The sequence below is a fragment of the Micromys minutus genome (genome assembly GCF_963924665.1).
Source record: "Micromys minutus genome assembly, chromosome: 2".
Taxonomy (NCBI): Eukaryota; Metazoa; Chordata; class Mammalia; order Rodentia; family Muridae; genus Micromys; species Micromys minutus.
The window spans coordinates 1763079-1789510 of NC_137971.1; the positions used below are offsets into that span (position 1 = coordinate 1763079).

The following is a 26432-nucleotide window of genomic DNA, read 5'->3' on the forward strand; positions in this document are numbered from 1 at the left end:
AAAATTACAAGATTTTTTGTCCAAGTGTTGATGAATGTAAGTTAAAAATTATTTTTAATTTGGATTCAAATATTTATACATTTACAGTATACCTATTTCGTCAAAATATATTGTATAATATTAATAAAATCAAATACATAAAATAAAGTTTTCAACACTATTTATACAAACCCCTAGAAAAGCTCCTTTTTCTTTATAAGGCTGTTGGCAGTCAATCATAACCACAGAAAAGAAAGTATCACCTTTGGTTGTTTTACTCTTTGCCAGCAGTGGATGGTGGGACTAAGACAGCTCTGCATGAGTCACCTCACTGGAGACACTTCTACACAGTTAAACATTAGGCGACATTAGAGGGGCTCAGTCACTTTCAGATTCTTCATCATCACCGATGGGATATGACTGGACATTATTCTGAGTGTACATCTTTGTTTTAATGGGGCAGTTGTGGTCCATAAGGATAGCCTGAAAGCAAAACGCAAGTACATTAACTTCCTGTTTTATAAAGACAAGATGGTAGTTAAGAAATACTACTCTGGAAGCTGTATAATCAATTAAACAGTCATTTGAAGCAATCGCCATGTCTTGACCATGAAGACCTGTCGTGCTCCATGTAGTGAGAAGTTTCAGGTAATAGGCAAGAAGTAAAACATCTAGGGTGTTTTCATTGTACCTGTTGGAGATGGAAGTTGAGTTTTGTGATTCAAAGGGAGGTTAGGTTTTAGAAAAGTTAAACTGAGAATTTTGTACATGGTGGAGCTGTGGACCCCATTGCATCCAAATTCTATTTTATCGCGTGCTACAACAGGGAACTTGATGAAGATGTTTGAAGAGAGCTCTTGTTGGAAGTATAGGGACATCTAAACTAGAATCTACTGCGTTCATTCCAATCATGGACCTTGCTCTGGTACTAGCCCTCTATGCAGACTGTTTTACAATATGTTAAGAACACATTCTGCTATGGCCCCTTAATTTCTTAGGTCAAACATCCTGGGGCTTTGTCCACAAATGTGATGCTCAGACATCTCTCTTTAGGTCATACTTTAGCGTAAGTATATGCATAAAGTTCCTCTACCTTCTTTTCATTCTGAAAATTAAACAAAAAAAATAAGTAACTACAAAAGAAAAAAAAACATCAAAAATGATACTTTCATTTCAGACCATCCTTAACTTGCAGTCATTCCTGCTGACAGTGCCTAACCAACCAGTCATCTGATACAGATGGCATCTCATCAGGAATGTGGTTACTAGTAGACTAAAGCTTTAGCTTTGACAGTGAGTCTAGGTGGCAAGGTGAGAGAATGGGTAAAGGCTTAAAGAACTTAATCAAGGAGAACTGCGGATCTGGATCAGCAGTTAAGAGCTTTGGCTCCCCTTCCAAAGGGCTCAGGTTCAATTCTCAGTATCCACATAGCAGCTCACAACTGTAACTCCAGTTCTAAGGAGCCTGACAATCTAACAGACATGTGTAGGGCAATAAAAGTTTTTAAAGGAAAAAGAACTTAACCAAGGGATATAAACCAAAATCTGCACATGGTTAAGTCCTTTATGTAGACTATTCTATTTGCATAGAACATATATTCATGTGTATTTCAAGTCAGCTTGACATCACTTACAGTATTGAACATAATGCAAATGTTCAGTGTAGGGGTGATAAAGAACTGTACAGATTAGTACAGCTACTTGTTTTTGGTTGTTTGGATTCATATTGAGTCTGCAGAGTCAGAACTGGCAGGTACAGAGAACAACAGTGCAGCCATCATGTGCAGCCTCAGGACAGACATCCCACAGCAGCTGGAGAAGTGCAGTGGGAGGCATGTGCAAGCCAAATGAATCAGATATGTCTGGGCCATTTTCCTCCTGCATAGGAGCTATTCCCAGCAAGATTTTCTTTTTCTTTCTGCGCAGTTTGCAAATGTGAGCAGAGTAAAATTTTCTGATACTGCCCATGGCTGTCTGTCTTGATTGTCTGCTAGTTATTCTCAGCCCTTGTCCTCCAGATGTGATAAGTCTCACTCAGTGCTCAACCCTTTTATCAGTCCCAAAGAGATTCTCAAACCATCTGCAGTGTGACATAAGATGAGAACTCTGACCCAAGTCAGGCTGTCATTTCAAAATGCCAGCTTCAAGTTCCCTTTCCAGTTATGCTGCTCACTGAGTGAAGTGGTAGTTGTGCTTAAAGGGTTTGATTGTTAAAATAGTTGAGGCAACAGATTATACACTTGAACCATTCTTCTGTGTTATACAAAGATTTCACCACTGGTTGCTAAAGGTATTCTCCCCAGATTAGTGATTCTTAAATGTGCCCCCCCCCCAAAAAAAAATTGTGGAGATGGGCTAGGAGTAGAGTAGAGCAGATTAAAATGAAATCCCAGGTTCCTGCCTTCACAGCCATCAGCTGACATGGATTTCTTGGGTATTTGCTATGTATATGATCTTATCCTGAAGGTCCTATGCCAGCAAGTTTTAACTCCAAAGGTATGGTCATGTCCCCCAGGGCTACAATTGGAAGACTCAGTTAAGGTTAAGGGTTATCAAAAGTCTGCAGATGAAATGAAAGCTTAGGTGAACCCTAAGGAGTGGGAGGATTTAGGAAGACATTTGAATAAGCAAATCATAGATTATCAGGAGGTGAAACACTAAACACAGCTACCAGAGTTCATATTAGGAGGCAATTGAGACAGCAGTTAGAAAGCACCACCAAAGCCAGGAATAGGCATGAGCCTTGGCCTGTACTTGGACCACAGGCAGCAAGGCCACTTCGAGAAGTGGTCATTGCCTTAGTCACAACCACCTTTATCTCTATTCATCCACTGTTGACACTTCTAGAGCTAAGTTGGACATAGAATGTGGACTCAGCTAAAAGTGTTCTGAGAGCTGTTGTGATGGTGCACACCTTTTATTTCACCACTCAGGTTGGAGGGGCAGATAAATCTCAGAGTCTGAGGCCAGCGATTTGCAGAGTGCGACCCTGACTTTAAAAGCTACACTGGGATTAGGGAAATAGTATAATGGGTAAAGAACATGTTTGCCTCGAAAGCATGGGGACCTGAGTTTAATCTCCAGGAACCACATTTTAAAAGCTCAGGTATTGTGGTTATCCCTGCACTGGAGAGGTGAAACAGGCAGATTCAGGCTTGCTTGCCAGCCAGATTTGCCAACTTGGTGAGCTCTAAGCCAGCAAGAGACTCAAGGTGAATAGCCCGTGAAAAGCAACACCCAATGTTGTCCTTGGATCTTTACGTGTATGGGCAATTGAACAAGCACACTTTATTTGCATGTGTGTGAGCCCTCACAGAACCCTGCACTACAGAGTCCATTTCAACTGGCTATTGTGAATACATAACTGATCAGAACTCTTCAATACAGTCTGTATGTTTCAGGCAGCCTTTCTCATATAGTTCTATGGCTTCTACAACCTAGCTTAATATCCTCTGCCGAAAGCTTTACCAGGCAGTAGTTTTACTTAAAAAAGTTATAAAGGGTTAAGTAAGTCAGATCGTATGCCATGAAAAGAAAGCATAGGACAAGTACCCGGTGGCTCATGAAGCAGGGGATTTACACTTGACATATGGCTGCAGAACAGAACTGGCACTGGAGTCAGCGTCAGCCAGTCCCTGCTGAATCTCTGGCTCTCATCACTGTTCACTGAGCAAAACTGGGGTCTCCAAGGTAGTAAAGACACCAGACCAAATGATGTCGACAGTAAATGCACATAGAAATCTGACTGGAAGAAAAGCTGTAGTGCTCTCAAGCACTTTACCGGCTGTGGCTCATAGTCCTGGAAACATAGGCCACACTCCTTCACACAAGCAGCAGGGTGAGGACCCTGTCACCAGGAATGACTTAATGAAAGAATTCTTTGCTGCCCCTCAAGTCTACATATGGTGGCTGATAAACTTCCACCTCAGCACTTGTACGTTCTGGGGTTTCTCACGTGCATGCTGATTCTTACGGTGCACATCCCATCACATGCGCCCTTATCACTAGAGGATGTTGGCTTCTACCCACATTTCTGCTCTGCTTGCACAATAAAAAGGCATCAGCTGCTGGGTGCCACCTCAGTGGATGTTACCACTGTGCCCATTAAATGGCATTTCTCCAATTATGGGCATCAATTATAGGCATAGAAACGCACATCTCAAGATGTACTAATTTGTCTCAATAGGCACTGTTTTAAGGATTGTGACATTTTATAGTTGAAGTGACTTTCTGGAAACCTGTCATTCTTTGTCTTCCAGGGTTGTTTCTTCTGCATCATTTGTTTGTTTGTTTGTTTGTTGTTTACTTGGTTTTTTTTAAATTAACTAATCAGTGGCTTAAATGGAGAAGAAGATTGGTTTTCTAACATTTTTCAAAACACTGTGGCAGCTGACTAGACAGCTTCCCACCTACACCATCTTCTCAGCTAGTCATCTGACAACTTTCATTTTTTTTACTACATGATGCTACCACCCAGCAGATAGACAATACAACAGCCACTGACATCTGCTGTCTTGGTGAGCAGTGCCCACCCAGCAAAGTCTGGTTAGCAAAAGGAATCTCTTGCCTTAAAGAGTGTTGGAGGCTACTGGGTGAACAAAATACTCCAGTAGTTTAGATAAAGCAGGAAGGATGTGTGGGTGACTCATTTACTGGTTATTGCTTGGAGTCTGTTTTAACTCTCACAGTACTCCTGTGAAGTGTTATCATCTCCCAGTGCAATGGAGAAAAAAGAATTGCATAATCTTCTGTGGGGAGCCAATGTAGCTGCCCCCAGGCCCATGCCAGCTCTTCACCATCCCTAAGAGTCTATAACAGTCTCCTGGGTGACAGAAACATTTACTGGTAATTCAATTTCTTTGGTCAAAAAGGCTTGGGAATAACCTGCATTCAGCCTTAATCAAATTATTGATAATATGGCCACAGAAGGACAACTTTCCAGGGCTGTGCTGAGTCTTCTCTCTGCCTCTGAAGGATATGGGTTCAGGTCAGACAAACAGGCATGCATCACTGATGTGCACATCCAGGCTAATGTAGGAAGTCAGAGGAGGAAGGGGAGGTGAGTCTCTAGTCATTGTCCTATATAGTTCAGGGCACAAAGTCAGTGGCCAGAGATCAATGTGTTTCTAAATTGCAGTACATGGATAGGTGAGTGTAAAATGCTTCAGACAAACATAAGCTACACAATCTAAATTTTGGTTTTGTCTTTAAATTCACTTTAGGGGAAGACCATCAAAGTAGTTCAAGAAATGATAAAGTATTAAGACCTGTTTAGTGTCAGAAAGTACCATTGTGCTGGGCTTGTGGGAGAAGCCTGTAATGCCAGTTGCTTCTGAGGCTGAAGGAGGAAGATCCTAACTTCAAGGCCTGTCTGGTCTCTTATAGAACAAATTCAAGGCCAACCTGGGCAATTTAATGAGAACTTGTTTCAAAATAAAACATTTTTTAAAGGTAAAAAGAAAGCATGAAGTGAAACTCAATAGTAGAGTGCTTTGCCTGGCACACACAATCTACATTATTAGAAGAGGGAAAACCCTTCAGAAATCACTTCTGATCTACTCCAAAAGAACATAACAAAGAAACTCTTAGGTCTGTTCCTGAACACAAGACTACCATGTCTCGTGGGCTCTCCTTCATTCTTAGTCCAGACTGTCTCCTTTCTGTGGAACAATATCAGCATCTGATCTTTTAGTCTGGGACACTACTTCCAGGACAGACTATGAGCAAAAGCAGGGAACTCTTTTGTTGAGTAAGGGAAACATCTTAGAAAGGGCACAGGACTCATACAGCTCTCACTTCAAATTTAGAGCCAACAATTTGAACTTGTTAAAAAATAAAACACTTTCTTCTTTAGAGCTTGCCTGTGACTGTGTTTTTAGTCCTGAAAATAAATAGCTCTATTTGCTCACATGTGTGCCCCTGGGGGTGTAAATACAAACTCTCATAAAGACCGTTAAAAATATTTCCAGGATCTTATGTATGTGGGACCAAGACAGAAACTGTCACTAAAAAATGTGAGGCTAGAAGTAACTGGCACTATATCCCAGGAGTCAGGACAACTTTCCAGAACCATAGACAATTAGATTAGATTGTTCCATGGTTCCCTTTGATTGACAAGATTTATATAATCTATGTACAAGGATAAATTTATTCTTCAAATCTATGAGTGAGGCTTGAGAGAAATGGCTGAATCAGTAACAATAATAAAAGTTACTGCCTTGTGTTAGTGACTAAAAGGGACATGTTGCTGCTTTTATTTGGAGGTTTCTATTGAAGAGCAGATATCATTTTAGAATTGAACTATGCAGAAACTATCCAGATGGCCATGCCAAAATGATTTTTTTTTTAAATTAGATGCTTTCTTACCATTTTCTCTTCCTTGGCAGGTGGGCTTCGAAGGAAAAAGCAGAGTGGGGCAAAAATAATATCAATTATCCCAATAATTGTCATGAGCCAAGGAAAGCCAATTGCCTTTGCGATGGCACCACCAGCAGAGGGACCTTTGGGGAAACAGAAAATCAGTCCTTTCTCCAAACATCTTATCACCAGAAAATGTCAAGATCTCTGTGAAAGCCAGCATTCTTACCAATAGCATAGCCCATACAGAAGGCCACATCTGCAATAGCATATACACTCCCATAAACAGACACATGTCGGAGGTCGACCAGATAGCCCATGATAGGCATCATGGAGGAGTCCACCATCCCTGTGAATAGTCAAGGATCAGAATATGGAAAAGAGGTACGAACCAGAAGCAGGCTGGATGTCAGAGACTATGTCCTAAACTCAGTACATTGCCAGCTCTTTCCCTCTGTCCTTGTCACATGCTTTTCCACAAAAGACTCCCAACAACAAAACTTTTGTTGTGAATAGGTGACAGAAAGACTCAGAATCAGAATTCAGGATCCTGAGACCTTGTTAGGCTGCCATTTGTAGGTTGCCTGGCCTCACCTTGTCATATCTTTGGGGTAAGGGAACAGGATGGTACCCAGTCCTCTGGCAACTCACCTAGCATTCTTCAGATCTAATAGATTACAGGCCACTGGAACCTGGCCCTTCTTGATCCACTATTTACTCAATTGCTTTTCCCTTGCCACTTATCACTCACTCATACACACACACACACACACACACACACACACACACACTTAAGGCAACCTCTTTCCCACTCACCCAACATCAGGATGTAGACTATGAGAGTTACTAAGCAGAAAGGTACCCAAGAGGGCCAGAATATTAGAATTCAAAGAAGGGTATGAGTGTCTTTCCCTGCTCAGAAAACTAAAACCTGAAGGGCATGGCTCATTAGCTAAACCAACAGAAAAGATCAGTATGACACGCTGTGGTCTCTTGACTAGAAAAGGACAAGGACCAGAAAGAGCACATGTGTTCAGAATTCTGGGTGCAAATCCTATTTGAACGAGCATGGTCATGCATGAGCACTGTCTAAATGGATTGACTTGAAAGTGGTTTTGGTGACTGGACATAGTAAACCCATCTGTTGGCACACAACAGCAGGTGGATAAAAGAAATGGTTTTCTTTCTTTCTTTCTTTCTTTCTTTTTTTTTTTTTTTTTTTTTTTTTTTTTTGTATTGGCTAATCATCTGATTTGTATAGCCTTCTGCAGAGAAAGAATAGATGGAGCAAAATGTAGGCAGTAGATATTAAGCAAAGAATTAAAGAAGAAACTACACAGGACTGGTATTGTGAAGGTCCATGAGGAGACATAAAATGCCAAGACCACCTGGGCCTCCTCTGGAGGGTCAGAAAATATCCCATTCATTCTTTCTGCTATGCTACTCAAAGACGAAATTTCTCATAATCTGGTGTCATAGATTTGGCCTTTACTTTTGTCGAGATCAATCAATATAAGTGAGAAACAAAAGCATAGCATCAGTATAGACTTCTAATGTTTTATTTTCCTTTGCCTGTAAAAGGAAAGTCCCTTCAGGGCATGAGTGCACAGTCTCATTTAGAAAGGTCTGCTCTCAAGTTTAAACCGAGTCAAACTTGTTGCATATGAGGATGCCATGTGTTTGCTGGAGCATGACAGTGTAGCCAGTACCACCTGATTTTCAGCAAGCATTTCTATGGACTTGGACGATGGGGTGTCATGAGCTGTTCCCACGGCAGCCTCCATGGCAGCTTCAGGAAATCTGAGCTGCATACCTGTCTCTGGTCTGCTCACTCTTCAAAAAGAGAGGGGGCATTTCCAGACAGAGGCACAAGACCTGTGTGACTTACCGATTGCAAAGCCAACTCCAAAGTTGGGAGCGATGAGTCCATAGATATTTTTTGCAAAAGGAATCTGTAAGAGGAAGTTAATGTGCTAAAATAAAAGATGCAGACCCTAATAAATCATCTTGGGAAAAGCATCAAAATATCTTTTATCTGGGCCTAATGGGCCTGTTCCCCTTTGAAAGAAATGGGAGCAGAGAAAGGAAGGGAGTTGCCACCCTAATCTTTAAAAGCCAAAGCCTAGACTGAGGATGTAGTTCAGTGGCAAGTACTTGCCCACTAAGCATGAAACCCTGGGTTCGGCGTCCAGGGCAACCAGCCAATAAATGTATATTAAAGCCTTGAAATGTACACTCTGGCTGCTGTGAGAACTCAGGCTCTCCATAAAGACTGCTCTACAGCTTTGACAGCCATGTCTGAGAAGACATTGGCCACTAAACAGTGTTTATTTGGGGTAACATCTTGCTGTTTGTTGAGCTATTTGCCTTCAAGTATCTCAGACACTGGAATGCTTCATCATTCATGCCTGTAAATATCGGCACTTGCGAGAACAAGGCAAAGAGAATTGTTGTGAGTTCTAGGTCAGCCTGAGTTGACATAATGAGGCCTTAAGAAAAAAAATTTTTAAATAAAACTTTTAAAAATAAGATAACTGTGAGAAAAATGACTTAGTAAGCTACATAATAAAATATCTTAAATAGCATCTGGCCTAAAATTAAATAATATACCAACTGGAATCTTTCCAGACATGTTTAAAATGACTTTTCAAAAGCTGGAGTAAAATGAAGGACAAAATAAAGCCATAGTAAGAAACTCAAAGTGTTATAAGATGTGGCCTGGTGAGGCTCACCCAAGACAAGAGCTTCAGTCCTACGTACTCTCACCCCACAACTGCCTGCCAGGCGCAATCTTTTACTCACACAAATGATGCTGATTCCAACAATTATCATTCCCAGAAGAGCACACAGCCACCTGTCAGAGAAAGGGCTCATCAGTAAACAAACACTTACACCATGTTTCCCAAGACACGTCTTCAATGAAAATTGCAACAGTCATAACACTGAATTTCTTCAAAGAACCACATCATTCCCATAGTAATTGAATGTTTTTATTTAATCTTACCTTCCCATTTTGTGTGCAAGTATCCCAAAAATATTGGTTCCAATGAGATAAGAGATGCTCGCTGGCAGGAAAGCAACGCCTGCAGATTTATGAAAAGGACACCTTATCAGTGCTGTGGGAGTCACACACCAGAAAAACTAATAATCACAGACACCACGGTGCTGATTCAAGAAGATGAAAGGAAGCCTGGGGCCTGCACCCGAGCAGCTAATATCCGGTTTCAGTCTGGACCCCACATGGCTTATCTATTCCAGAAAGCTGCCTAGATGCTCCAGAAATGGAACCCACTTCTCTATCAGTGGCTGCATCTCACTTCCATCTGAGTCTGATGGTACCATTACATATGGACCTAGAGAGACAGTCCCCAGCCGTGGGAGCCTAGCAATGACCACCCATATGCTCTGGGCATTTATATATGTGTCGCCACCACTTCTGCTATTTTTGACACACAGCAGGGCCACTGAAAGAATATTTAGGGGAAGCTGGGACCAAAAGAAAGAAGGCCATTGGAACTATTCAAAGCCTACTTTTCCTTGCAAGTTTACACACATGTATGTGTGCACACAAGGCTTTGTCACACATACCTACGGCCTCAAGCCCTGCTTTTCTCAATTAACTGTGAACATCTGCCTGTCTTTAAAAAAAAGAAAAAGAAAAGAAAACCATTTGTCTGTTTTTCATGGTAAGATTATGACTGACAGATATACCTCATGTCCAGGAATTAATGGCTCTCCAAGAGGAGACAATGTAGCAGGGGCCATTTTCAGCTGACAAGGACAGAAGTTGTTTGAACATGTTTGAATGTGATCAGCACTGCACAAAAGGCCCATCAAGGCAAACTAGATGTGTTCGCAGAGGGTCTGTCTAAGCTGGAATGATCTCTTGACAAGAGACTACTTTTCAATTTCATAATTTCAGCAGTTTTTTTTCTTGAAATTAGATATACTAGACTTAATCCTAAGCTTTGCCCTTAAATATTAAGTGCCACATTGTTCTCAGCCATCCCTGTGTATGCTAGCTATGCATGGTGGATGCTCAAGAAGTGTTGGAATAGTCAAGCGTGCTTATGTATTGTTAAGAATGAAACACTAAGCCAGTAAACTGGAAGAAGCTGTCAGAACTGTGGGCTTCTAACATAATGAGAATTTCAGGTTAATGGGTTCTATGATCAAAACACAAAACAGAATCATGTCAGGACTAGGATTATTTCTATCACACCTAGCAATTTGCGGAGGCCAAACAGTCATTCGGTATAATCTCATCTAGCAAACATTTACTGACAGCCATGTGTCCAGTACAATGCCAGCCTGCAGCTAAGAATGAGAAGTGGGTCCTGTCACCACAGCATTGTTGGAAGAAAAAGTCAGATGGTGTTTGGTTTGTGACGTGGCTTCCTGGGAACATAAAATACTATTTTGAGAACCCTGAACCTGCAGCTGGCCACACTCTCCAAAGCAGATGGTATTAAAACGTGGCCCACAGGCCAAGGTTGAAAATAGAAATAGTGTTGACTTTTTGGCACTATCAGGTGGAACCAAGGGCCGTGAAGATGTAGATGCAAACTGTGGGAAAAATAGCAGCAGGACAAACAGCTGCTGACGTATGGCCTCAGGCTCAGAGAAACAACACTGAAAGGTTCTATGGGGACTGAGGACCAGATCCTATATGACAAGGTAGCTGCCACCTAACATCACTGCCCTGAAGGACTGCAGTCCCAATGGTAGAGGAGATATTCTGTAGAAAAGAGGAAACAATTTCTGCATGAAATTTTTGAGTAAGAGTTCATTAAGATGAAATGTTAAATATTAAAGAGCAAAAGAAAAACCCTCACATATATCATTGCTGACTGTGCCAATCAACCAAGTAATCCACTTAACCTTGGCCCACAGACAGCCATTGATGACACCAGCCAAAGAAGATATCTCAAAGGACCCAGCTAGGATCCAAGGATTCTGATATATTCTGCCTCCATCTAGAACCCCAAGTGGGACATTCACAGACTCCTCAAAAGCCAGTGAGCAGCCTTACCTTATTAATTTGAAAGTCCTGTTTCACACAGGACTGAGAAACTCAGTGACCTTGTTTCCCATGGGAGCAAGACCTCTGCATTGGCAAACTTCATCATGATTTTCAAGCCAAGATGCACCAGATTAGAAAGCATGAAACAAGGTGTTTGCTTGAACTTAAAACTTGCTAGCTAAACTTAGAGATCCCAACCCCTTTAAAGCCCTGTGAAAAGCCATTGCTCTGGTGCTGTATGCTGAGTGGGTGTGAGCTCAGGTGACACCTTGTATCATATGGCTGGGAATGGTTTTTCCAGACCAATTTCAGTTACATGCCTTCATGCAAATCCCATTTTTCCATCTCTGCCCTGACCTGCTGGCCTTTTCCACACTCCATGCAGTAAGTACCCACCCCATAGCCTAGCTCGGTTGTGGCAGAAGGTGCCCCACAGCGTGGCAGAACATCAAAAGAAAAGTGTTCTAGGTGGATGTGGTGGTGAATGCCTGTGATCCAACACCTTGAAGGCAAAGGAAGGAGCAGCTCAGTGAATTAAAAGCCAGTCTGTTCTGGGTGTCTAGAGAGACCATTCTTCCTCAGAAACGGTTTCCACAGGGACGTCACAGGAGGCAGCTGACTTCACACCTCACAAATTTCCCTCTTCAGTGAAAACGACAATAATTCATTCTGGGACTCTTCTCACCCAAGTGAGAAGTATTGGTTTCACCTGGCCTATATGCAGCATCTAATGCCATGCGTGTCACTCTGACAGGAGTCCCCACATACTCCCATCACACCAAAGAATCCACCACAGGGACCAGCACACCTCAGCCCAAAACAGGCACAAGAAAAGCTTGTGCTACCATGAGACACCAAAGAAGTTGAGGATGGACATTTGGCCTGAGGAGCCGATAGGAGTGAATGAGATTCTTCTGGGCTCCAGGTGAGCCTTGTCTGATTGTTGCTAATGGCTGATCCTGGAACTAGAGTGAGACAGTAGGTCCTTGTTGCCTAGACCTAAGAGAAGCCTGCTGGCTCAAGTCCTGGCATCTGAAAACCACCAGCAGTCAGAAATCCATGTGTTCCACATCTTTTTACCATGCTAGCACAGGATGTCCTATGAAGTCATAACTGACCAGGACAGGATGAGCTCCTTGACTAGCAAACCCATGTCCCTCCCTCCCTTCTATATCATCACATCATATTCAACAGACATGCCAGAATAACCAGCAAGAAGAATTTTGGCCCTAGCCTTGTCTGGGACTGTTAACTGAGGCCTGTTTCCCTTTGGGGGTTACAGTCCCCACCCTGAACTCTGTTCCTAAGCATCAAGCTGTCCAAGAGAATCATTTGCTGTTGATTTTGATGTAAAAAGGACACAGCAGACAGATTCCTCAATAGCTCCAACTCCAGACTTGTTCACACATGATAGAGGAGGTGCTGGGAACAGACTCAAACGGATGCCTCTGGAGCAGGAGCATCTGCCATCTCTTCTTTCCCTAAAGCGACAGCCAAAGCCTTTCCATAAAAGTAATCATGTGTCACTTACATAGCTAATAGGGCTGCTTGGTTCTGACTTCCAGTCTGTGGTGGTTTGAATATGGTTGGCCCAGGAAGTGACATAATTGGGAAGTGTGGTCTTGGAGGAAGCATGTCACTGTGTGGGTAGACTTTGAGATCCTGTGCTTAAGCTCCACCCAGGGAAGAATAGGTAATCTCTTCTGGCTGCCTTCAGATCAAGATACAGAACTCTCAGCTCCTGCTCCAGCACCATGTCTGCCTGGAAGCGCCCATGCTACCTGTTAGGAAGATAAGGGACTAAACCACTAAAACTATAAGCCAGTCCCAATTAATTTTTTTTAGAAGAGTTGCCTTGGTCACGGTGTCCCCTCACAGCAATGAAACCCTAACTAAGACACAGTCTTTATCCAAAGATGAAAGGGAAAAATAGCACAACTCCTTGGCCACCAGAAGCCAGATTTCTGAGGCAGCCAGGACAAGGGCACATTTGTGGTACTTTCATTCAAGGTCATGGTGGTTGCAGGCGGTATGGAAACCACTAAGAGGATCTTTTGTCTCATCCTGAAGCCAAGGAAAGAGGTAAAATTAAATTCCCTCCAGACAGACAAACCTACCTTTGACGTGAATGGCAGGCAAAGCCTCGGGCAGAAGTGTGCAGTGTGGGTCAGCTAAACACTAGGCAAATGACAAGCCTGCATAAAATGATCTTTCACTGACATCAACGGAGCTTGCTCTCTCTCTCTACTGTGGTCTTGGGGCTCCTGGCTGACCTTAAAGACTTTTAAAGAAGAAAGCCTCGGGCTCTGTCTGGAGAGAACTTGAGCAGAGCAGCCTGAGTGGCCAGCACATGGCCAGGACACATTCAATTAGGGTCATAAGTCAGTTAAGTGGAGACATCGACAATGTTGGAAAGCTTCCTGGCTGAGATGGGAAGGAAATGCTCAGTGTTCAACCAAACCCCCAACCATGCAATCCCCAAGCAAACAAAAGGTTCTGAGATGCAGGATGACAAGGAACAAAGGGAAGGAGAAGCCAGAGCCTCCCAAAAAGGTCGGCTGTATTCTCCACACAAGGCAGGAGTGTCACTGTCTTTTGTACTATGGAGTGGGAAGATAAACACCTAGCAGTGGCTTTCTCCAGGAGCCCAGAAGCTCCTTTGGACGTCCTCTTCTGTCCTGACCAGGAAGTTCAGAACTACAGCTTCTATGTAAGAAACTCCCTTAGTGAAGAATCCGTCCTTCACTAAGACCATATGATGCCTGTGTCTAATGATTCCAGTTGTGTGGGCTTCACTACATTCACAAGGTGATGCAGCCATTGTCATGAGCAGAATCCAGGCCATCTTTCTCTAAAAGAAACCTCCCACCCTATCCTTACCCCCGCCCCCCATTGGTTGTTTGAAGAGTGTTAGGGACTGGTGATGGACAGACACAAGCAATCAGTAAAAAATCTGAAGGGGCTGGTACTTTGTGAAGACAAGTGTCCTGAAGCAAGTAAAGCCACGGGATGGATGTCTGACAGTCAGTAAAGGTACCGAAAGAAAGGCTGGCAACACTGAAAATGCTCACTGAAGTCAGAACCAAGTACTGGGGAAATGGCTCACTGGTTAAGGCACATGCTGCCAAGCCTGAGTTTGATCCTTAAGATCTACATGGTAGAAGAAGGCAAGTTGTCCTCTAACTTCCTCAAGTGCACTATGGTGTATGTGTATACATGTGCACACACAGAGTAGTGTAATGAAATCAGAACTAAGCATCTTCTATGAGGTTATCCATGTGAGTTGAAGGAACTACAGTGACTAGCTTTCCAGAACACCCTAAAGGTACAGTGATTCCAGAGGGGTCATGACACAGGGACAATGGCAGGTCTATGAAAGATAAGAGAGAATCCAGAAATACACCCAAGAACACATGGCCATTCGGAGAGAAATAGAGATGGGAGGGTCAGAGAAGCCCCTAGACACATGGCCCTGGGATGATGGCTAGCCGAATAGAAAAAAAAAAAAAAAAAACTATCATCCCCATCTAAAGATTAGAGCAAAATTAATTCCATGCAAACCTAACATTATAAGGGAATAAACATAAATTCATTAAAGGAAAACTGGCTATTTAATTTCTAAATGATCTTGGCAAAGAACCCATCTCTCTGAGCTGGACAACGACATACAAACGGAAGCCTGCTACATCTGACAAACAGCATTTAAAATGTCCTGAGAGATGGAACATCACCCGTAAAATAAAAAAAAAACACCTCAAGGTGAGGACACTATTTGCAAAATTTCTCATCAGAGATCGATACCTGGTCTACAAAGAACACTTAACCAGTAAGAAAAGGGCAAAACAATTCAATACAAAAATTAATAAAGAATATCACCTGGAATTTCACACTAGCCCAGTGTGGTACACACTTATGATCCTGGTACTCAGCAGGAGGCAGGAGGATCAAGAATTTGAGGCCAGTGTGGGTTACATAGTGAGTGTCTCACACACACACACACACACACACACACACACACACACAAATTAAATCTATGAAAAGAGGCTCCACTCTTACTTTTTTGACTCTAGTACCTATGTCACTTTTTAAAAAAGGCTACCAGGTATTAAAACAGTAGCTTGACTTTGGGAAGGCACTCTACAGGTATCTGTGTAAACATGATAGAAAGGCATGCACATTCTGTGATATGGATCAGTGGCAAAATGAACTATTACATCCTTCAACAGGGAATGCTTAAAAGTACATCTCACTGGGATGGGGTCATGGATCAAGCCATAGGATGCTTGGTGCACAAGCATGGGGTGGGGCTGAATTCAGTCACCAGGACCCACATAAAAAGCTGGGCATGGTGGGCTACACTTGTAATCCTAGCAAGTATAGGAGGTGGAGCCAGCCTAACCAACTTGATGAGCTCTGGGCTCAGTGAGAAGCTTTTCCTCCATGGCATTGACCTCTTGCCTTCACACACACAGTTGTTCAAATATCTACATGGGGAAGAAGGGCAAAGGAAGAGAGTCAAAGAAGATACCCAGATGATGAGGAGGAAAGTCCCCATTCAAGCTAGACTGTGCCATATTTAGACTGGAGTGTTAGGACAAGTGTCCACAATGAGAAAACCACAGAAAGCTCAGTTCCGATGATAGATGTGAACACCGGGAGCATCATTCATCTCTATTAGAGACCCAAGTAATACATTCATAAATGCCACACAGAAAACTGAGAAGAAGAAAAAAAGACAAGGCAATGACTAACTCAAGGAAGAAAGATAATCGATCATTGCTCAACAGAGTTCAGCATGGGGGCAATATCCACGGTCACAGAAATATCAATAATAAATGCCAGTCCACTGAAGAATGACAGTGAGAGTCTCCTGGTAACTGTGGAAGACACATTCTAAGATCTCAGTAGATGCCCAAGGCTGGAGATAGTATCAAACTCTATGCACATATACCTATGATAATGTATAGTTTATAAAGTAGAAGAGGTTATAAAGAAGTTAACAGTAGCAATGAAATGTAACAATTCTAACAATGCCTTGTAGCAAAATTAAAGCAGAACCTACAAGGTTAATAGTAACAATGAAATGTAACAATTCTAACAATGCCTGTATCAAGATTAATGCATTTTCTCTCCCTCCTCAATATCTAATTGTACTTTCCCCCTTTACTTGAAGCATCTGTCAGAAACAATTGAAAAAACAAAACACAAAACAACAATAAAACCTGGAGCTGAAACTGACTCAACTTCAAACATGGACTCCATGAAGAGGCAAACAGAAGTGGTCACTTCATTGCCTTGCTGTGGATGGTTCTGTGGGGCAGGCACACAGATGGGACCCACCCTAATCCTTACCCAGCTGCCACTTTCGTGAACACATGGTCTCCATCATCCAGATGGGTAGGGCAGGCTCCAGCATGGCTATCCCCATGTTTGCGAAGCAGATGGAGCCTGTATAGGAGGAAGCATGCCAGTGAGCTTGTGCCTTTATACTGAGTACATGTGGTCACTCAAAAAGCAGATCCCATGGGCCTCGGCTCAGAGAACTACTCTCATGAGATAAAAACTAAATCTCAAGTCAAGACGATTGCAAGGAGTGTTACTTTAGTTTTATACAAGACCAGTCCCAAGTCATGCAGTCTGTAACTGACGGGAGCCACCAAGCTCTTTTGGCTTAAACCTTACAAATGAAGCAAAATCATTCCAATTCACTGAGGAAGAAGGCTGCATGAGCCAGGCAGCTAGCAGACCACACACAACACAGGATGCTCTGAAGCCCTTACGAGTGGGTTTTACTGTGCAATAGATGGATTTTTTTTCAAGATTCCTAAGTTGTCGTGGTACACTGCATACAAACACGCCGAGGGCAGGTGTTTTTCTAGCCATGTACATTGAGTATCCATACAAGTCTTCATCTTTGATCTGCTAACCTAGCTCTTTGTAAATATAGAGCCATCCGGAAATAGGATACTCAGAATGACCCTCCATCATTTAGGAGCTTCCTGTGCTGGGCTCTGTGGATCCTGAAATTTGCTAGAACACATTCAGAGAAAGCTGTGCAATCATCATGATGACAGTGTGTGCACTTCATTCCTGGTGACATTTAGTGACAGAACAGATGAACAATTGGACTCTCTTTCCATTTACCTCACTCCTAACTCCCTCCACCACAACCAGTAACCCAGAAACTGTCTGGTCTAATAGCATTGGCTGTGTCTTTGATTTTCTTCACATCACTGAGGTTCCAAGAAGCAGGAAGGGCCAGGCTGTACTGCCTGGCCCATGTGTGCTCAAAGTTCTGGGAGTCACAACTCTAGGATCCCACCCTCTCACACCCCTACTTTCCAGTTCACCTTGACTCTACACTGTTTCTTGTATTTGTAGAGCTCAGTGCATGAAGAGCTTGGGGCACTAGCTTCCCAGATCTTAGCCTGTGTGCTGACCTGGCTAAATCCCACAGCAGAAGGGTTCAACAAGAACAGCCCAGTGCTTTTATTTATTTTATTTTATTTTATTTATTTTATTTTATTTTATTCAGTGTTATATAGCCTAGGCTGGTTTTCCCTACATAGCCAAGGATGACCTTATACGGGGATTACAGGTGTGCATCACCAATCTCAGTTTATGCAGTTGGGGAATATGATGGTTTGCATTTGCTTGGCCCAGGGAGTGGAACTATTAAAAGGTGTGGCCTTGTTGGAGGAAGTGTGTTACTGTGGGGGTGGGCTTGACCTGAGGATGCCTAATCTGTTCATGGCTTCCTTCAGATGAAGATGTAGAACTCTCAGCTCCTTCTGCACCATGCCTGCTTGGACACTGCCATTCTCCCACCTTGACGATAATAGACGAAACCTCTGAACCTGTAAGCCAGCCCCAATTAAATGTCATTTATACGACTTGCCTTGGTCATGGTATCTATTCCAAGCAGTAAAACCTAAGATAGAAGTTGTTACCAGGAGTGGGTTATTGCTGTGATAGACCTAACCATACTCTGGTTAGGAAAAATATGAATTTTTGGACTTTGGATTTGGAAAGCAGTGGAATACTTTAAATGGGACTTAGTGGGTCATCATAGTAGGAATATGGAAGACTTTGTTGCTGGGGATAATTTCAAACTGTGCTGACCTGGACCAAAAGATTTCCGAAGAAAAGAATTTCAGAGCATGGTGTAAAGACTGTTTTGTGGTATTTTGGTGAAGAATGTGGCTACTTTTTGCCCTTGTCTTACTTACCTGAGGCTAAGGTAAAGAGATTCTTATCAATTGCATTGACAAAGGAAGTCTCAAAAAAGCCTAACAGAGACGTCATTCTCTGATTAAATCTCATGCAGAGAGTTTTGAACAGGTTCAGTCCATTCTCATCAAAGAGAGAGCATGGTAGCATCCAAGCAAGCATGGTGCAGGAGGAGCTGAGTGGTCTACATCTTTATCCAAAGGAAGCTAGGAACAGACTGGTCATCCTCAGGCAGCAAGGAGGAGGGTCTCCAAGCCCATCTCCACAGCAACACACTTCCTCCAACAAGGTCACACCTTTTAATAGCACCACTCCCTGGGCCTAGCATATGCAAACCATCACAGGGAATGAACCCCGGTTTTGCGTGTGGTAGACAAGCTCTATCCACTGAGCTTCATCAGCAGCCCCCAGATTGGAGCAATGAAAAGAGGTGGATATAAATGTACAGAAAACAAGACCCAATTGTCTCAAATACTGTTACAGCTTTCCTGTCATCTGGGAGCCCTGCTTAGACAAATCTTCCCTTCCAGAGTTGAGCTACACTGCAGACTTGTCCCCACGACAGGCAGCCAGGCCCTTTTCCTGCCTGGCACCTGAGCGAGTTGCTACTCTCAGCCTTGTATCTAGGCACTTGGAAAAGAGGTCTAGGCCCAGCAGGGAAGTAAACTGCCTCCTCTTGGACAACGCCATGGGGTCCCAGATTTTTCTATCTAGACCCCAGGTCCAAAGTCATGACTCCTCACTCGGCAAGCAGAGATGTCTTCTCAGTTCTCAGTTCCTACTTCTTCAGGCCAAACACCCACGTAAAGATATCTGAAGTAAGGTCTTCCAGAAAGTTCAAGGCCAAGTAGTGATAGCTTTTAACACAAGGTCAAGAGACAAAAGAGGATGGTGCAGGAGACCCAGGTCTCTGACCATGTTTCCCACCCATCCCCTCAGAACTACCCTTAACTTCAAGAGTTCAGGAGTCCTCACCTGCAGCAATGAGGATGTACGGGTCCTTCAGCAAGGTCGTTAGAGGCGTCCCCTTCTGACTCTGTCAGGCAAAATCAGGGGTTAGAGTTCCCCGGGCCAGTCCTGGGGCCCCACCTCCCAGATGCTTACCTCTGGCTGCACTCGGGATGGCTGGAGCACAAAGAGCTGAACGGCTACGAGAGGAAAGCACGGGTGACCCTTCTTGGAAAGCAGATTCAGCCCCAGCACGTGGCATTAGAGGTCACGGCCGTAGCCACTTACCTCCATCCAAGAGCACCAAGGCAGCTAGCACCAGGAAGGGAGCTGTCTTCCCCACAAACTCATAGAGCACACTCCCAAATGGGGGTCCCACTACAGGAAAAGAAAGATCCACAAGACATCCATGGTAGATGGGTGCTCTGCCTCTCCCCATAAGAGAATAATCATTTGATTCTTATGCTTTGTTCCCTAAAAGATCTGGGGTGCCCAACCCACATTCAGCTTAATAGCAAGCTGAGCTTCTCTCAGGAACATTTTCAACTAAGCAATGGGAAAAGCATGAAAAGGCATCCTCAAAGACCGAGGGCCTGAATCCAAAGAGGTATCCAACAATCTGTGTTCTGTACAGGAGAGTCTACGGATCCATTTCTTTGCTACCAGCAGACATGGGAACCACTGCTTCCAGAGCAAAGAGGAATGTGAAAGATGGGGACAAAGGCTCAGGACTCCTTCAGAGAAAGTCTCCGTCCCCTGGGGGTCTGGGATGTCAATGGGGACAGGTGTCATAGAAGATACAAAAGGCTAGAAGTTTGTCTCAGATTATAGACAGATTCTAATTCTAAAAATTTGAAATTTTAGAGGAAGGGATCTGACAGACCATCTACCCATTCCTGTGTTTTACACTGGAGCTCGGGAAGTTTGGATGCAGAGGCCAAGGAGCCCAGGAAGTTTGGAGACCACATCCTCCCTGCAGGAGACTCTGCCCACCACTTCCCAAAGGCTCCACGGGAGTAACACAGAGAGGAGGGCTGGATGTCTGTTCACAGGAATGTGGACATGGGTTTAGTGTGGTCAGGACTAAAGGACAAGAAACACTGTAACCCAATACCAACCAGGTCTCACTTGCACAGTGACAAGTACGTACCTAAGACCCCCATGGCCAGGCCACCCAAAGCGATTCCCATGGCATTACCCCTCTCCTCATCATCTGTGTACACGCTGGCCAGCATGCCCATCCCTAAACAGAAGAAGATCCAGTTAGTGTTCATACTCTGGGGAGCACAAAGAACATCATCCATGATGTCCTCTCACCCACCCCCACACACGCCACCCCATGTACCCCAAGCAGGCTAACTATCTTCCTGAGCCAACGAAACTAACTGAAATATGAGGCTAAGTGGGACCCAACAGGAAGGTGAGCACAGTCTGCAGAAGTCTCCCTCCACCCCTCCCCCCCACCTCCAGACCCTGCATCAGTCCCCACAAGTCTCACCACCCGCTGGGTCTTCATGCCTACCAGCCACAGATGAGCAGGAGGAGCCAATTCCCTGCAGGGACCTGGCGATCAGCAGGAAGGCATAGCTGCTGGAGAAGGCAAACACTGCCAAGAGAGCATGCCCAGGCCCTCACATCAAGGCCATGCCCCTGCCCACAGGACAGGGGTGTCCCAGCACTGTGTGATTCTGGAACCCTCCCGTAGACTCATGAGTGTATCCATACTTGAGGTTATGAGCTGACCCACACCCCCCCTTCCACACTGTTGCCAGTACATCCCTCCTCCCCCAGGTCTAGTCTGATTCCCGGCTCACTGGGGACAGGCTTCTTCCAAGCCCCGCATTCAGAGGGCAAACAACAGATACTTACTAACTGTTGAGATAAACATGATGCAGAATCCAGCAAACATGGGAATTGGATAGCCAATTCTGAAAGACACGGACACAGAGAGAGTCTGGCTGTTTTTTGTAAGGCTTTATATTGATTTTCCAGCCGTTATCCGTTTGGGATCAGCTGGATAAGTGTTCTGTCGACTCGTCTGAAAATTCATATACTCAGTGCTTCCTACGTGACCTTTCTGTGTTTGACTGCCTCAGAGTATGAATACACTTATGGGCCGCCACTCTGAATGGAAATTTCTCTGGAATAAATGTTAGCACAATATTGGCAAGTAGCCCCAAACATATCTAAAAGACAAAGAACCTATTTCTACCATTATGGTTATTATTATTAGTGTAGTATTTGCTATAACTTCCCCAAAGGGACAAATGCAGTCAAGTAGTTTTGATAAAAGGCCATCAGGTGAGTCACCCAGCAATAAACACAGTAGCACCATGTCTAAGACGTGTTAGAAATCAAAATGTTAAAGCCAACCTTCCTATTGACCACACTAAAACCAGCCTAGAAGGTCTTGTGCCTTATACCAAAAGCCTGAGTCCAAGTTGCTTTGGCAAACCAGTGTCCAGTGTCCACTGAGGATTCTGGTGCCAGGCCATGTTGTATCAGGAAGGCATGTGCATGGTTAGATACCCACCCTTTCCTACCGCCGACTCCCAGGCAAGTCTCCTTTGGTCTCCAAAGAGAGACAAAGGCTACACCTTAAACCAGAATATAGAACTGTCCACATGTAACTGTCTACCAGGGAACCTGGAAAAAGTGCTTTAATTGCTTCATTTTCTCCCTCATTTGTGTGTGTGCGTGTGTATGTGTGTGTGTGCATATTTGTGTGTGTATGTGTGCATGTGTGTGTATGTTTATGTATGTGCATGTTTGTGTATATGTGTGTGCATGTGTGTATGTGTGTGCATGTTTGTATATATATGTGTGCATGTGTGTATATGTGTATATGGATGTGCATGTTTGTGTGTGTGTGTATGTGTGCATGTGTGTGTGCATGTGTGTATATGTGTATATGTGTGTGTGCATGTGTGTGTATGTTTGTGTATGTGTGCATGTGTGATGTGCGTGTATGTTTGTGTATATGTACATGTTTGTGCATGTGTGTATGTGTGTGCACATGTGTGTATGTGTGCATGTGTGTGTATGTTTGTGTGTGTACATGCTTGTGCATGTGTGTGTATGTTTGTGTATGTACATGCTTGTGCATGTGTGTGTATGTTTGTGTGTGTACATGCTTGTGCATGTGTGTATGTGTGTGCACATGTGTGTATGTGTACATGTGTGTATGTGTGTATGTGTGCAGGTGTGTGTATGTTTGTGTGTGTACATGTTTGTGCATGTGTGTGTATGTATATGTGTGCATGTTTGTGCATGTGTGTGTATGTGTGTGCCTATGTGTACATGTTTGTGTATGTGTGCAAGTGTGTGTATGTGTGTGTGTGTGTGTGTGTGTGTGTGCTATAGGTCAGAAGTCAACCTTTAGTGCCATCCATGAGAATACCATCCACTTCCTCCCTGGAGTCCTCCATGATATGAGACTGTAGTTGTAAGTCATCAGGCCAAGCATCTTTACATAGACTCTAGGAACCAAATGCAGGGTCTTCATGCTCACCAGGCAGCTGACTGAGCCATCTCTCCAGCTGCTTCTCCTTCATTCTACTCTTTTTTTCTTCTCCTCTCTGCCTTGTTGGCATAGGAGCATGGTAGCAGCATCTACACATCTCTGCCCTGGAGGCAAAGCCAACCCTGCCTAAGCTGTTGTCCGGTGGCTAGCTCTCCCAACCTAGGAAAGCTCACAGCTTCTCCGGCCTCTTCTCCCTCCAGTCTAAAATTCTATGAACCTGGAGAGGAACCAGAGGCATCCCAGAAAGAAGAAAGCCAAGCATGCCAAATCCAGGCCTACATGGAAAGGCTCATCTAGTTCAGACCATCACCCAAAGTGTCCTGTGAGAACCTTCTTTAAAGGTTTTATACGCAGCCCCCTGAGCCGCACACAGCCGGCTCAATGACTTCCTAAGAATAGTGGACTACCTCTTCACCTCACAGGTGGGGAAACTAAGACATGAAAAAGTGACTTGTCAAATGGCATTGAGCTAACTGCACTTGAGCTTTCTTTCCTTCCACGCCAGGGCTCTTCCTTAAAAAATCACACCATAGGGTAGCCAGAGTTTATAGATGTGTGTTTTATTTATTTTTTTAGTGGAATCTTACCAACAGTTCTTTTGTCATAGATTGTGTGATTTGTGTGTGTGTTTGTGTGTAATTTGTATGTGTATGTGATTTGTGTGTATATATGTGTGTGATCTGTATGTGTGTGTTTGTATGTATGTGCATGTGTGTAATTTGTGTGTGTATGTATGTGTATGCCCACAGAGGGCTCAGAGGAAGATGTCACGTATCCTGTTCTGTCATTTTCTGCTGCATTCCCTTGAGACAGTCTCTCACAAAGCTTAATGTTCAACATCTCTGCTAAGGTGTAGGTTGGTCTGCCAGTGAAGTTTCTAGGGTCTACCTGCCTTTTTATGGAGCCCTGGGGCCCCATGAGCTCCATGCAACCACTTAAGACATCCGTGGCCCCTGTGCTTACTATGCTAGACCGCTAGTGGTGTCATACCAGTCTAACATCTGTCCAGACACCTGGGTCCCCTGCAGGGGGCGTCTGCAGTGGGATGGGAGCCTGTGTAACCCTTCTTCTGGTGACTGCACTCAGGAAACCAGAAATCTGGTGCCCTGGGGTTCTCAGTGCATTCCTCAAATAACTGATTTATATGTGTACTTCTCAGGTCGCCAATATCGGCTCAGGGAAGCTAGGGAACAGGACTGCATTGCTGTGGTAGGTAGACTGAGGCAGGACAGGAAGACAAGGGAGATTACAGAGATGTGAGAAGGGAAAGGAACCCTTCACTGCAGAGTCCGGGTGAACTCTCTCACCAGCTGAGAGTCACTTAAAACGTTTGCCCTGAAGGCTGCTTACATAGATGTTCCTTTTGTATGAAGGAGCACCTCTCTTCCTATTAAGCTTAAATCTGTGCTACAAATTCTTCTTAATAAATATGAGTTCTGATTTATCCCGGCTTGTTCTGAAATTCTTTTCTGTGTCCGAGTCAAGAATCCCAACCCCTCCAGAGTAAATGTCTGGGCAGCTCTTGCCCAGGATTAGGGGCAACGCAGAGCGGTGTCTGCACCCAAGCCCACTGTGGCCGACAGCCTCGCTGCTGTGCACAGAAGTCCTAGGGACAGTGAATCTCAGTGGCTGCCTGAGTGCAGGGTACAGGGTCTCATAACAAACCTCACCAAGGGCTGTGAGTCACCTTGGTCTTTTCACTAAACTTGAAGCTATTGTGTTAATACATTTGTTTATTTTTAACAACACTGAAGCTACCGTCTCTTTAAAATCCCTTTGGGATTTTACCAAAGCAGCAGAGGATGACAAAGGTCAAGCTGCAAGGACCCACAAAAGCCAGTTGTACACTCCGAAAGCTGCGCACACATGTGCTCCAGGGTGCTCTCTTTTCTTTGCACAATACACATGTGCTCCACACTGTACACGGCCAAGCTGCTGGCAGAGTGACCACGTGGTCACCTTGGCAACATCCTTTGCTGCTACTCAGCCCCGAGTTAAAGAATGACTAAGTGAGCTACCTTGTGGGCCTCCACCCTCAGACTTTTTAGCTCTCTGTACACGGCCACACCCATCCTCAGGAGAAGAGCTGTTCCTCGTTCACCACCCTGAGCAGAGGAGGCAACACAAGACCCTTCCTCCTTTCTCCACACATTGTTGATATGGACAGGGACTCAGGTTATGACATCAGTTTGCTCTCTTGTCTCACCTCAATGTCATCGAAATTAAAGTATTGTTAGCCGGACTAGATCTGAGTCAGCAAGCCTGTGTCCAAATGAGTCACACCGTACCACAGTCATCCTCTGCACAGTGCCAGGCAACAATTAATCCAATTTAAATGTGAATGAGAATCATATATTGATTCCCTCGGAAAGCATTTAGAACAATAGATGTGACCCTGGCTGGCAGAAAGTGAGCAGAGAAACCCCAATGCCCTAATTTGCTTTCTAGTGCCATGTGACACCACCAGGATGAAAAGCAGCTTGGGAAAGAAAGGGTTAATTTGGCTTATGGGTCTCAATAATCATCAGTCCCAGAGGGAAGTTAAGGCAGGAACCCAAGCAGAGACAGAAACCTTGGAGGGACACTGCTTACTGACTTGCTGTCCAGGGCTTGCTAAGCCTGCTTTCGTATCCAACCCAGGATCAGAGGTGGCATGACCCATCATGATCTGGTCTCTCCCACATTAATCATTTTATCAAGAAAATACCCCCAACAGAGATGATCACAGACTGCTCTAATGGAGACAATTCTACCCAGGTTCCCTTTTCCAAGGCAACCCTAGTTTGTGTCAAATTGACAGAAACTAACGGGCACATCCCTCTGACAGTTGATACGTATTCTGTAATCCTACTAAATTCCTCTTTAACCAGAGAAGCCTAACATGCCCAGGTCTCTTCTCAGTTCACTGGGATGATAGTATAGTCCCCTCCGTCACTGTAGATGACAGTGAAGACCGATATAAATAAGAATCCCATAGATCTCGATCTGTCATCAGCAGCAGCACAGCCTCCCATATAATAATCTCTGCACACCCATAAAAGGTACAGCAGGAAATTAATGTCAAGAAACAGGAATACCTCAAATTTACTCTGCTATAACAGGAAGTTTATTCAGTATTTAGGAAATGAAATGAAATTCTTAAGCCCAGCCCTTGCATCAGCTGGAGTTTGGGCTAGATGTGTGCGAGGATCCGTGTAGACACCAGACCTGCCTGTGTGTGAGCCCCTGTGTTCACAGGAGAATGCTCTAATTCCTGTTTTTTTCTGGTTTTCGTGTGAGAAGTCCATCTCCATTGTCCCCCTCCCTACCCATGCCAGTGATGTCTCTAGGATGGGAGATCCCTTTCCCAAACAGCTGGTTTCCCTGTCTGCA

The 26432-nt window shown here is 44.1% G+C and overlaps 1 protein-coding gene across 1 annotated transcript in view; it reads right to left on the reverse strand.

Annotated features, from left to right (window-relative positions):
• Positions 1-357: 357 nt before the first annotated feature.
• SLC18A2 (solute carrier family 18 member A2) overlaps positions 358-26432 on the reverse strand; it is a gene marked incomplete at both ends in the record, with an annotated part of 32369 nt that continues 6294 nt past the window's right edge. Inside the window, 13 exons of the mRNA XM_080911630.1 lie at positions 358-462; positions 6346-6479; positions 6566-6685; positions 8225-8288; positions 9139-9190; positions 9341-9419; positions 16712-16807; positions 19565-19625; positions 19694-19737; positions 19826-19915; positions 20688-20780; positions 21060-21143; positions 21407-21465. Coding sequence (XP_080767756.1) covers positions 358-462; positions 6346-6479; positions 6566-6685; positions 8225-8288; positions 9139-9190; positions 9341-9419; positions 16712-16807; positions 19565-19625; positions 19694-19737; positions 19826-19915; positions 20688-20780; positions 21060-21143; positions 21407-21465 — 1081 coding nt within the window. The remainder of the gene's footprint in view (positions 463-6345; positions 6480-6565; positions 6686-8224; positions 8289-9138; positions 9191-9340; positions 9420-16711; positions 16808-19564; positions 19626-19693; positions 19738-19825; positions 19916-20687; positions 20781-21059; positions 21144-21406; positions 21466-26432) is intronic.